The sequence below is a fragment of the Bombina bombina genome, chromosome 1 (assembly GCF_027579735.1).
Source record: "Bombina bombina isolate aBomBom1 chromosome 1, aBomBom1.pri, whole genome shotgun sequence".
Taxonomy (NCBI): Eukaryota; Metazoa; Chordata; class Amphibia; order Anura; family Bombinatoridae; genus Bombina; species Bombina bombina.
In genome coordinates, this window is record NC_069499.1 from 1,407,693,537 (window position 1) to 1,407,707,671 (window position 14,135).

The window sequence follows — 14,135 nt, forward strand, 5'->3', positions numbered from 1 at the left end:
CTCTTTGCCTCCTCCTGGTGGCCAGGTGATTTATTTCCCATCAGTAAGGAATTAAGTTGTGGACTCTCCCTGCCAGGAAGGAAAGGAATTTATCTGGTAAGCATACATTATGTTGTTTTCCTTTTCCTTCTGTTTATTATTCTGTTTATTATTATTTTTTTTTGGGGGGGGGGGGGTTATGTTCATTCTGTGATTGTTCCCTTCCTCCCTTAATCCCAGTACTAACCTTATTTCTTCCACCTCTGCCTTTTCTTTTACCCTTACAGATCAAGTGGACAACTGTCCCACACTGCCACACTAACTGTCAACACCAACCACATCAGCATCAAGACGGAGCCTCCATCCCCAAACCGAGAACGCAATACAAACACCCCACTGACCTCCTACTCTCATCAGAGCCGGCACGAGGCCACAGGCCGCTCCCCTGTTGACAGCCTCAGCAGCAATGCAAGCTCCTTCGAAGGAAATGAGCGTGATGATGGGAGGGCTGAATATAGCTCGTCCCTTGGGCTCTTGAGACCCTCAGGAGAGGGGGAGGGAGAGAGTCAATCTGTAAAGCGCATGCGGCTTGACGCATGGGTAACATAACTGCACTTAGTCTCCTCCACTTTATTCTCTCACCTGTGGCCCACAGAAGGGGAGGGCTGAAAAGTGGGGCAGCAGGGGAGGGTGGGAGAAGAGGTTAGTCACCAGTGGGGTTTAATGCTGTAGGGTGGGAACATATCATAAACTGCCTGAGACATAGCTTTAGTATTTTGTAGGCATTATTCTTAGTCCAGTGCATCAGGCAATGTCTGCAATGCTTCTAGCTCTCCATGGCTGCAGTACAAGTGTCTGGCGATTATGACTTCACCTCTTCAGGTCCAAAGCAATCTGATGCCGTGTTGGAGTCTGTTAACTATAGCTGCTATTCCCCCACACCCTGTCATCATCATGTCAACCTCCTGAAACCTCCTCTCGCTGCCTTACCCTTTTCTAGTCTCAACACCATTGTGCTGAGGCAACTGTATATTGTACAGAAGTGAGCTTCATAGGAAAGTAGAAGCAATGGTATCATTGTATATGGGGGTAGATTCATTTGCAGGCACTAGTGAAATCCCTTAAGTCAGCTGCTCTGCAAATGTGTAAAGCCCATTGTTAACTAATTGTAAAGTGGGACAGTGTTGGTTTTAAGACCTCTTGCAGCTTTGAATATTTATTGAGAAATTACTCGGTGATACTCCTGTCAATGACAGCCCTTGTTATAACATCCTCCATATGATAGCTCATCCTCCACTTGACAGCTGACTAAACAATGCTCTTAATTGCACAGCAGAATGTTTGCTACTGTACTGGATATGGCTGTCACCAAAAGACTGTGGGATGCTTCCCCATTTTTCCATCCCGTTCAGAGCCTAACTAGCCTTTTATAGTGACCAACTGCACCCTCACCGCTGAAAAATGGGAAATTGCCACAATTTTAGTTCATACCTCTGAACAGGCATTCAGATGAACAATTATTGCTCTTTCACCTGTTAGCCATGGAGTGCTACACAAGGCAGACTTTGCCCTTTTTAAGAAAAAACAAAAAAAAACAAAAACAAGAAATATATATAATATATACATATATATATTTATTCTTTTAAATGCGGTATTTTTATTTTGGAGGGAAATTAACATTATGATTTCACTTACCAGTTTTTATTTCTATAAGTATGTTAAAAACATATTTTCACAATTACATGGAGTTGGGTAAATGTAATTAAAAATTTAAATATTACATCAATCCAAAGCGGAAAAACAATGATGTTTCGGTAAGTGAATTCATAAAAATACGTCCTGTGTCTTAAGCCCAGTCATTTCAAAAGGGAATTGTGGAATGTTCCGTCCTCTCTTAGAAATGATAGGTTTAGGATGTAGGCAACGCAGATTTTACCTGAGGCCCATATATATTCCTAGCAGCCAGCTCACTGCCTTATATAAAGCATACAAATGAGATGACTTTCACTGCCAACTAGAATATGGCCGACCCTTAGTTTTGCTGCTGTTTTGATTCCTAAATCAAATGCACAGTGTATATAATGTTTTGTTTCTATTGTGTAAAAATACACAAGAATATGCAAAGGTTGTTGGTAACAAAGATGGAGGGGGCTTTTATACCCACAAATACCAGAGATCAGATCACGTATCCAGAATGGTCGGCTTTGTAAAAGATGTATAAATGTGTTATATAATTGTACCATATTATGCAACTCATACAAGGCTTAAATAAGTTCATCATAATAAAAAGAAAACCATAAGTTAAAAAAAAAGGAAGAATTAAAAGCTGTGCTCCCATGGTACGGCTAGGGGGTAGTTTGGGGCAAAAGCAACATACATGTAAAGTTTGTGGTTTAGCGCCAAATGCTTCATCATCACAGCTTTGTCAACACCACTGGGACACTTACCACGATAGCTTTTAACAATTAAGTGAACAAAGCTGTATGTTGTTTTGCTTACTGAATGTAAAGGGTTAGTGATTGTTTTCAGAACAACAACTTATTGTTCTAGCAGGATGTGCACTAGTGTTTTTTGTTTTGTTTTTAAATTATTGTCATATTGAGTTAAAAAAAATGAGCGCAGTTTGCAACTGCCCTGATCTCTGGGATTTGTGGCTAAAAAATGGTTAATCATCACTGATACTGTTATGTCAATTACTGACAAATTATATTAAAATAGCAGCAGCAAAATTCTTAACCAACTATCCCAGTATATATATTATGGAGCAAGATTTTAACTCCTGGTAGTGCAGGCTGATCTGGCATTATATGATCCTCAGTTGAAACTCATGGGCCTTTAGCAATGACAGGTTTTTAGAGAACCGTTTTTTTTTTTCTCACACATGTAAATTAAGCTCATATTAATTATCAAGACATGGAAAAAATGACAATCTTAAAAAAGTACTCCCTGCACCCTGTTTTTATCTGTATAAATATTTGTTTCCGATTTTTAATATTATTTCTCGTGCTCATTTGTGCTGTTGACAGTTACATTGTGTATATTTTTTTTATATTCGTAAATTTGCGTTCTGTAGAGTAGATATTGTTTTATTTCAGTTTTGTTTATTTTTTTCCTCATTTTATTAAAGGGGTGTGGCAGAAACTTGCACGACAAAAAAAAAAAATTTACAAGTTAAATGCTGCAGTTTTTAGAAGAGTGGAGAAAAACTTAAAAAGGAACATATTTATTCTCAAATGGCTTACAATGTGTAAAATGCATGAAGTAATATTTACAAAAAAAACACCAAAAATTAAAAAAAAAAATGACAAAAAAAGATGTAACCTCAACAAATGTGTAGCGTTTAAAATTTAAAAAAAATAGCTAATATATTGTGTTTGGCTGGTTCGCTTTAATTTCTGTTTTTTTTTTAAAAAAAATGTTTTTCTTTTCGTTAGTTATTTTGGACAATGAAAATGCAGCTGTGTATATTTTCATATAAGAAATATGCACTATGTTTAAAAAAATGATATATTGCTTTTAAAAAGTGTGGTTACTTTACTTACCAAAGTCTCAGTCTATGCTTTCCCTTCTGAAATGTTAACAGTATCCTGACCATTGAGTCTTGTTTATTAACCACTTGGATGCCAGGAAACGCCTGAGCTGAGTATGCCTGGTTGGCAACAAAAGGGTTGATCTGTCACAAACACATCCATCTAATTTCAGCCATTCATATCACTGCCACTAAAGTTAAATGAATATCAATAAACACATTCAAGCCATGGGTAAGGAGGATAACAATACTTCTTAGTTGGGTGCCTGAAGTATTCACTAGCTTGACAGCTAAAAAACATATTATTTTCCTACCATGTATAGAAAAAGTAAATCATTAGAAAACCAGACAATATATTCCTTCTCTTTCCACTGGGGGGCAGTATAGTCTCATAATAAAGGCAAGGTCATCATGGTAAAATCTCATTTGCACTAAAGATATTCTGGGTTATACAATATATGGGATAGTTTAGTTTCCCAACTTGTCTATAGTTGATCCACAATTGTGGGTGAATATGCTATTGGTGAGATGTCTGTATTAAAGAGAAAGTATACACTCATTTTCATATAACTTCATGTAATAGACAATAGTATAAAGAATAATATGCACAGATACTGATATAAATATCCAGTATAAAACTGTTTAAAACTTACTTAGAAGCTGTCAGTTTAGCTCTGTTGAAAAGGTAGCTGGAAATAAGACCCTCCACCACTCCCCCTTCTTTTGCATATGAAAAAACACTTTACACAAACAGGAGCAAGCTGGAGAAGGTAGCTGACGGTATTCTCATAAAACTTTGGGGCTTGGTTAGGAGTCTGAAAATCAGAGCAATGTTATTTAAAAATAAGCAAAACTATACATTTTTTAAAAAAAAAAAAACTGTATGGGCTATATAATAAATAGATCATCTACAAAACATTTATGCAAAGAAAAAATGAGTGTATAATGTCCCTTTAAGATGTATATCTTACTGTGGTTCATAGTGGCTAGATATGGACTAGCAATTGCAAACATGAAGGATAAATACTAGTATTGCACATTTAAATATAATCCCTGCAGCATTTCCTCCAGTCTAAAGATACTTTCCAAGTGGAGCACATAAAACTTAAATCTGTCACGCTTACAAAGATTGGTTTCACTAATATTATATACATACTCAGATTCCAACAGCCCTTTCTTCTGGAGGCATGGAGAGGAAAACAAGGACTGTTTTTTCCTTGTAATACAGGGAGCTATTCATTTAGTTAACAATCTGAAAAAAAACACTGCAAATCCAAGCACACTGACAGTAGAGTTGTCCTGTAAGAACGTGTACCTCTTTTGTGAATGAGACGCTCAAAAAATACATTTTGTACCACCTAGTGTCTAAAACAAATATTTTGTTAAAGCACTTTCTGCGACAATATACAGTGAACCTAAACTGCAAAGGCACATATGGGTCCAGTAAAATGATCTTTTTGAAATCTTTTCAGTAACAAAAATTAATTTTGTGTAAAAGTATTTTAAAGTGCACAATAACGGCAGACCTTTTCCCACCTTGTGCCCCGATGTGTACTGATCATTTACAGTTTTGTTTAGTTTCAGCTTTCCATAGTGCTGCACTCAAAAATAAAATTCCACATATATTTGCAATGTGGGTAATACATTGTGTACCTATCTTGCAATACAATACAGTCCTTGGGTGCTTATGTTGTTACATAACATGCTTTACACTTCTGACTGTGAGGGAAACATTTGAATGTGGTGGGTTTGGTGTTTTCCGTTGAGTGCCTTCCCAAGATCACCATTTGCAAGATCAGCATCATGGTATTTGACACCAACTTGGTTTTCCATTGAATTCAGCAGTGTGTCTTCATCTCAAATGCTTGCTTCCACTTATTTAGTCCTTAATGATCTGCAATCTTGGAAGTAGACCATTGTCACCATTATCCATTACCATAGACATTTAAGAAACAATAATATTTGTTTATGGCATCCTAAAAGCATCAAAACTTTTTTTTGTGGTTATTGGGAGAGATCACATTGTGTAAACTCCCAGACCTCTGGAAGATCGACGCAAGAACCAATGGTCAGGGGACATCATTTCTAGTTTATGGCTGAACCACAAAGCCAAACTGGTTACGGGTCTGAAAGAAGATGGTCCCCCTAACGCCATCCAATCTTTTGTTTGCATCACTATCATTATTTATATGTGTAGGTGTTTGGCTGCAGGCTATCAGCTTCTAGAGCACGGTATTCAAGGAATAGCATGCTAACTACCTGTCAACAAGTGGCATGTCCTGATTAAATCACTCTGTTCTCTTCCTCAGTATCCTAACTTTACCTTGATTGTCTTTGCCCTGGAAAATATCACACCTTCTGTTGCACCAACATGAACATTTTTCCTAGATGTCACTCTCAATCTCAAAGGAGAAATTTTCAAATGGAGCATCTTGGAATGAATGCCATGTTGGATCAATTCAAGAAGTCACTCCTTACATGAAATGCTTTACCCAAGTACTTTAGCACCTGCATACTACCACTCTCTTGTCTGAAACATCTACAGTTCTCTAGGGGCATCCTCTTAAATTTGTTTTTAGATACATAACCCTCATTTTCCACAGACTTCAGTCACTCTCATGTTCTTCATGTATTGTTAGACCTGACTTATTGTACATAGCAAGTTTGGACATGTAAGCAATGGTTAAAAGTACAGGGAACTGTTTTTTGTTGTATTGATATGAAATGAAATTATATTTTTGTCAGAGTATATTGTTATAATACTGACTTTGAACATGACTGTAACTGTACAGCTTCTTATTGTTTAACCCCTGCCTTCCCTCTTACCGTTCCCACCATTCTAACCCCTCATTTTGACCCCAGTCTTTTTTAGACCCATTTTTTCAGGAGGTACAAGCTACGTTTAATTTTATAAGTGTAAAAAGATAAAAAAAAATACAATAAGCAATAGTTAAGGATATAGAGGGGGGTGACAATGTATAGTTATGAGCTGACATGCAGTTTGTGTAAATATTTGACAAGGTCTAATTTTAATATTTTTGGTATGCAGAGTCTAGTGGCTGTAATAGAAAACTTAGATTATTAGTTTGGATATTTAAAGGTGCCGTTTTCCCTCACCAATGTATGATATATAGATTACAGTCAATTAACACAAATCATTTGACTTTTCAGTTATACCAATGCCTAGTTGTTTCTTAGAGATTTTGGAAGCCAATTAGTACCAATTGGTTTCCATGGATAATTCTGTGCATAGTTGATTTTATTTATTTTTTAACCAGATGGAATTTGTAAAAGGTAAATATAACGATATGGTCTTCTTTATCCAACTGTCATCGAGATTTATTGACCCTAATGCTATCCTACCCAAATAGGCACTAATGTAAATGCTTTTGTTAAAAGTTATCCGTTTCAGCAGCATTTGCTTTTTGTATCCCCTGCACCCTAATTCAAACACCTCCTCAGAGAACCAGCTGGAGTGGTCTTTGAATGCTGTTGCATGGGGCACAGAAATGTGTGTATATCACTGAAACAGTGGTAACATTTACTAGAAGCCTGTTTACTAATGCAGGTATGTTTCAAAAATGCTTCTATTCAAAATTTAAATGCACATTTCAGTTTTGACTATTATGTCACTTTAAACCCGAGAATGACAACTAGGACATTTTAAAAAGTTTACTCTGAGGTTGATGCTCATATTCTTGGATTAAGACAATTTCATATGAAATGCTCTCTTTGCAACCATGTTTTCTGCTGTAAGCAGTTTAAATTATGCAATTTTTTAAATAATTATATATTCATATGCAGATTTGACTGGCATTGTTTCCTTCTGATGCCAGTCTTGGTGTTTTCTTTTAATAATAATCCATGGTGATAATGTTTAAGAAAACGCTGCAGGTACAGTGTCTCTTTTCACGACTAGGTATTCAGTTATAAAACCTGGCAGTTTTTTTTCTTCTTTATAAAACAATAATCTGATGATATGCTGTATTCACTTTTCACCTTCAGGTTCACGTTAGTGTGCACTATTATTGCAAAACCCATAACATCTGATCTATTTATTGGTAGACCCATTTTTGATTGATTGTATTACATATTATATAATGTAAAACCTAAGTTTAAAAAAGTACAAATGGTAATTTGTTAACATCTGTTTATGATGGTCCACTGCAGGGTTCACACAAATAAATGTTATTTTAAAGAAAAAAAATTATTTAGCTATAACCATACAACCCTTTGACAATATGAAGTATTTATATTTTACAATTCTACACGCTGACTTACATTTAGGTATAATTTAAGAGTGGCCAGTATTGACTACTATAAAATGAATCTATGTAATTTATTATGCACACATTTTATTTAGGGATCCTTATGACAATTTCTCTTCTACTAGCATTGATATCAAATTATCTTTACTGGTTGTTATACAGCCTTAAACAACTTGGAGTACGTAGACATGCCCCAGATATCTTTGGACCTCTTTATCATTTCCATTTTTTATAGCCCTCCCTTTCCAGTCATCTTGTTTTTGCATTAAGGAATAAGGTATTATGGATTTTAGCATTTTTTCCTTTATGAAATTTGTGTCTTGGTTTAGAATTTCAAAGATTGTTACTCCTCTCAGCAGAGTTTAAATACATTAAGTACCAGTGTTTTCTAGTGTGCAATTTCATTTTTGAGGAATAATTTGAGCCTTGCTGACAGTTTTTCCCAATTTTAATTAGTCATTTCTTAATAAGGTGGAAGATGTATCTACAGTGGATGCCATTTTATAACCAATTTAAATATACTACAATTCATTTGAAGGATGAATACTCCTTCAGGGATCATCTGGACAGGCAGGTTGATTCAGTCTTTAAAAAAGGTTATTAGTCTGCAGGTTTTGGTTATTGGTCAGATATTTGCAGAGTATGCTTCCATGTAGAATATTTGGCTTCATGGATAAAATGCTTGTGTGTTCTTACTGGACAGATTTTAGATGAGCCTTTTTTTAAAATAATTATAGTTGATGCTTACATGAATATTTTGTGTTTAGTACAACTACATCATTTTCTGTGAAAGGTTCTAGACCATTGTGGCTCAGATCTTGGATAGGTGTAGTGGATAAAATACTTTGTTTATTGATATTCTCTATTCATACGAAATCCTTTACCAGATGGAACCTGGAGTTTTTGTTTGTTTGTTTTTTTATCAAGGATATCACTTGTGGCATACATTCTGTCCATCCTTTAGAGGTTTTCTGGCAGGGTGATTTCCAGGCGTTCTGTTTCTTTTAGAGGGCAGGTTAATTCTTGGTTTCACGTAGAGAAAACCCTTTTTCAAGCCTTTCCTCCATTTTCTTTTCAGGAAAGAGCTTCTGGACAGTTTTTCAGGACCTGCTCTATCAACAGTTCACCTTCTCCACCAAATCAGTTTTAACTATTTTATTTCAGCCTATTATTGTTTAAAACCAGTTTTGTCTGAAATAACACTTTTGTAAAAGTTGCCCATGTTATAAGAGTCCTTTAATTTGTTGTTCATATTCTGTTCGTTCAGATGGTTTCAAGATCTTCAGGTTCACTGTTTTATTATCCCAGTCACAGTTCTAAATGTCCTTAATTAGGTCTTTTTTGTTTCTATAGCAAACAACATATCTCTTGACCTATTTACCTGTATGATATTCTGGAAAAGGCTAAAAGATTTAATACACAAGCTTATCATTGTTCAGGTATAACAAAGCTTCTGTTAAACAATTATGCTAGTTTTTTAGTACAATTTGTTAGGATGGTTGTGAAAAGTAGCACTTTAACATACATTCACAGTTTTTCTCCCTATCTCTGACTTCATATTATTTGCTTTGGAACTAACCCACCAGTGAAGCTATGACGACAGAAGACAATATTCACACTTGCGCTAAACCAGTTTCTTCCAACAGAAAATACCATATGAAGTGATATACCTGACATTTATGTATTCATGTTTGGGTACTATCCCCACTTTCCTCACTCTTCATAACTTGGCTATATGTGAACTAAATCTCACAGGTCTGGGTATACAAATGGGAAGGAGGTTAATCTAAAGACATCGGGGAAAGTATCTACTATGAGGCACAAGTCCATAACCAACTAGTGATGATCATATGATATCACAAAATACGAAGATGTTTCTTATATGTTGAGTGAACCTTCTCATATACAATTTGGAAAATGAAGGACCAATTCAGTGACAGGAGACACTTTTTGACAACTATTTTCCTAAACACTTAATTATTTTTTAAGCTATGTATTGATTTAATGGATAAATATGTAAGCCAAATATAAATGCAATAGTAATGTTTTAGGCATCCCTGCTTGGACTGTGGTCTTAAAGAACTTTATGAAAGTGAAATTTGCTAACCCTTGAGAAATATATAATTTGTAATTGCTTGTTAATGAAACACAACCATAAAACATCACATATCAGCCACAACCAAACTGATGTGAACAGAAATATATATAACTGCATTATTCCCCTAAACCTTGTACACAATGAATGCAACCATGCCCCAAATATTAACTGATGCTGACCGTAAATAGGCTATTTACTCAATTAGTTCTAGTTTGCATTCCAATTTTAATCTTTATGAACTGCCAATAACATCAAAAACAATCTCTATAGATTTGAATGAATATATTTATTTGTTGTTACATCTTTACCATAATTATTAAGGCTGGATTAGTTTTGCTGCTGTTATAATGGCTCTCCAGTGGACATCTGCACTCCAGCTATTTACGGACATTATAATCAATATCTATAGATGAGCACATTTGTGTTTTAAGCAAAAGGGTTTGTAAAATTATGATTCACGCAAACTATCAATATTTACTGTTTAACATGTCAGTAAGCACTAGGCAATGATTGCGTAAGCATTCCGTGTTTGTAAAAGTACACATTGATGAAATTCACTATTAGTGTAGCAGACGTTTTGGCTGTTTGTAGTTTCTAATCAATTCCCTGTAATGATTTCATGGAAATCTGTGAAATATTGTTTTCTTAACTGAATGTCAGTAGTCACTTTTTTAATTCTGCTACTGTAGCCTAATGGGGAGGGTAGTTCTAATGCTATAGTAACACACACACACACACATATATATATATATATATATATATATATATATATATATATATATATATATATATATACATACACACACAGTGCATGAGGACATGGTTTTTTTTGAAGGTTCATGTTTTAACCTCCAGATAACGGATAGAAGAATTTATTAAGTTTTAATCAGGCTCTAGATGAAAATAGCAAAATGTAATACACAAGTGAGAAATTCCACAGATTATCTACCTGGCCCCATCCCTGCCATTTTAGTCATGGTCATAATAAGTAGTTTAGGACCAGTCGTCTGAATGCACTTTAAAGAACTGACTGGTGCTAAACAGGTAAAGAGGGACAACAAATAATAGCTACACAACAGTCTGCTTGAAAAAAAATGGCCATCTGTTCTTTGCAACATCATAGAGGTTTTGTGAGTAAAGGAGCTTTTCTTGATTCCAAAATTATTTACTAATTAGCAGTTACTAAATGAGTATATGTCATATATTGATGTATAAAGTTTTTTTGGGGGGATTTCAATATAAAATTAATGAGTTGGTGCTACTATGAGCCTTCCTTGTATTTGGTCCTCTTTAGAACACAATTTGCACCATGATTGTTATACAAGGATACATATACACCACTGCAAATATTCACATAGATCAGTGACTGACCAGTACATAAGGCATTGGATCACATTTGTAAGTTGTTGTAGCTATGTGTTTGTCTGCAGACAGCTAATCTAATGAGACAGAGAGATAGGTAAAATGAGAGCAGAATTGTCAGTGGGTCTGATGCCAGACTTTTTTTACATGGTGTATGTCACTGGTTTTCAGACCTGTCCCCATGCCACATTTTGAGGATATCTGACCTGGAGTACATGTGAAATAATCAGCTGATTAGTATACATGGTTATTCTACCTGCTCTCATCCAAGGTAATCCTGAAAAACGACCTGTTGGGGAGGATTGAGGACATGTTTGAAAACCAGTAGTATAGGTCTACAGCTATGGTTGCTAACATATTTTGTGAAATATTGTTGGTAATTGTTTTTTTTAAGTGTGTCTAAATTGGTGATAATCTCCAGAAAAGAAAAAAATGTCCAGGCAGTATGGACTGCAGAAGGGCATGCTGTGTGCCAACACATTTTTGAATGCCACCTTTTAAAACGTGCCAAGGCTCACCACTCATGATGTAGGGTTCCCAACAGTCTTGTTGAGAATCACTGCTCTGGATGTATGGGAAATAACATATTTTTCGTTATTAATCCTTGAACGTAATAAAAAAAAAAAAATCTATGCATATAACGACTTTCAGCAAGATATAGATTTCATAAGAATGCGTGTAGTAAATATTTCAAACATGAACATCAGTATCTCAAAAGTTGAAACATATGCAACTTAATTAGCAACATGGCATTTCAGCTATAAACAAATCCGAATGACAGCATCTCTACAAGATAACTTTTATAGTGGGGTTAATACACTGGGCAGTGAACAGGTTTGGGCATCATTAGCCATCCAGCTGATTAACTGCATCTGTTTATGTACAAAAATGATTTACTATTGATTAAGCCTTGTGCCAGTCAATTAACCCTAACCCTTGACATTTCAGATGCTGACAATTTTATTGTGAGATATGAAATGCTAGGACAGTTAGATTGGATCTATTTTGACACCAACATTTCATCACAAAACCATCTAAAACAGCTTTGCTGCATACACGTCCTGCCTTTAGCAGGTATTGTCCATCATGACAATCATATACTTTTCCCCTATCACATTTTCCTTTTCTAACTTTCCTTTTTCCCCTTTCCTTTGACGGCAACACCTGTGTGGGGCGTCTTCCCTTGATCTCTTTGTGCTGTATGGTGACGCATTAATGTATATTCTAAAATACAAAAAGAACACACCTTAAAAAGTTCTTTGAGTTTTGTTTGAAAATTCTCACTATATTTGTTGTAAAAAAAAAAAAAAAAGTTTACTATTAAAAAAAAATACACGTTTCTGATATGTTGTTTGTCTTTTTTTTTTTACAATGTATAAACACAATTTAATTTGGTTTAGTTTAATTTTCTGTTTTTTTTTTTTGGCCATTTTTACTATCGTGCCTGTCTGATTTAGTACTGGATTGTTCTGTCTTACAATTCGTGTGTTGCAAATTTGCTTGTGATATTAGAGGTCAAAACTTCAGAATTGTTATCTTCTTTTTAAATAGACATTAATAAATGGTAAGAGGTAGTTTCCCCTAATGTAGTAAGGGTAACACAAAGATGAGATGAGACAAAATAAAAGATGGAGATCTGAGACTGCTGTTATTGTCAAGTCTTCAACAGTCAAAATCATTATGAACAAATGTGTATTGTGATTGCTGGGTTTTTTTCCATGTGATACCATATAAGGTGCTTAACAAGACCACCTCTATACTGTGTCAGGGGCATACATTCTACAGTACATCTGTCTACACACCCCTCCACAGAAATGCCTCGACTAACAACAGTGCCTCTACTGGAGCATAGGATTCTGGGTAAGGATATGCATTTAAAGGGACATTAAACACTAAATACATGCTAGATAGAATGATGCATTCAAAGAAAAGATTAGTCCATGACTAACATGTAGATGTATTTTTTAAAGTTTCATTAGTTGTTTAAAAAGTGACAAAATAAGTGTAAAGTTTTAGTGTCTATAAAACACTGGGAGCTGCCATGTTGTAACTTGTGTTACCTTCTCTGCTGTGGCCAATTAGGGTCAGTTATAAATAGGTCACTATAGTGTGCAGCCAATGGTTGTGCTGGATTTAAGTGTTCTGCACTTCCATTTCTAACAGGAACTGAAAAGCTCACAATTTCAGAATGGAATTACAGGCAAAGAGGACAAAATAAACAATGAAAGTATATTGCAGAGTTGTTTTATTATATACAATTTATCATTTTATATTAACATCTCAAAGTGTTCAATGTCCCTTTTAAGCTTCACAGTTCCTCACATTTTTGCTTCCAAATACCTGTTTTAAAATGAATTGCCACATACCATATGAGAGAATTATCAAGACCACCTTTACACTTTGACGGACAGACATCTTACACTACATGTATCTGCACACTCCTCCACAGAAATTCCTTAACTAACAATGTCTCTTATGCAGTATGGGATTCTGTATAAGAATATGTAACTAAACTTCACAGTCCTCACATTTTTGCTTCCAAATACCTGTTTTAAAATGGCTTCCCTCATGCCAGTGTAGCACTTCTCTAGGCAGCTTTAAAGCACAGCAGGGAGTACAATAACAACAAAAATCACACGGGACCAGCTGTTTCACTCATATTAGACCTCATCAGTACATGATAGATTTCTTACTAGCTGCACAGATAATATATAATACTATTATATACCTTATATTTATGGATATAATGTATTCTGCTGCACCCAGCCATCAACATCTGGTTAAATGACTTCAGACAGATTATATGGTTTATACTGCTCAATCCTGATTGATACTGGGTTCTGCCTGTAGGGCTAATTGACTCCCTAAAGGTATAATGTAATAGATCTACATACTGAGA

At 35.2% G+C, this 14,135-nt stretch overlaps 1 protein-coding gene across 7 annotated transcripts in view; it reads left to right on the top strand.

Moving 5' to 3' along the window:
* MEF2D (myocyte enhancer factor 2D) overlaps positions 1-12,575 on the top strand; it is a 345,309-nt gene extending 332,734 nt beyond the window's left edge. For all 7 annotated transcript variants that reach the window (XM_053705226.1, XM_053705208.1, XM_053705222.1 and 4 more), the window contains one exon: positions 267-12,575. In XM_053705226.1, the coding sequence (XP_053561201.1) occupies positions 267-588 (322 nt within the window). In that variant the 3' untranslated portion in view covers positions 589-12,575. The remainder of the gene's footprint in view (positions 1-266) is intronic.
* The last annotated feature ends 1,560 nt before the right edge of the window (positions 12,576-14,135 follow it).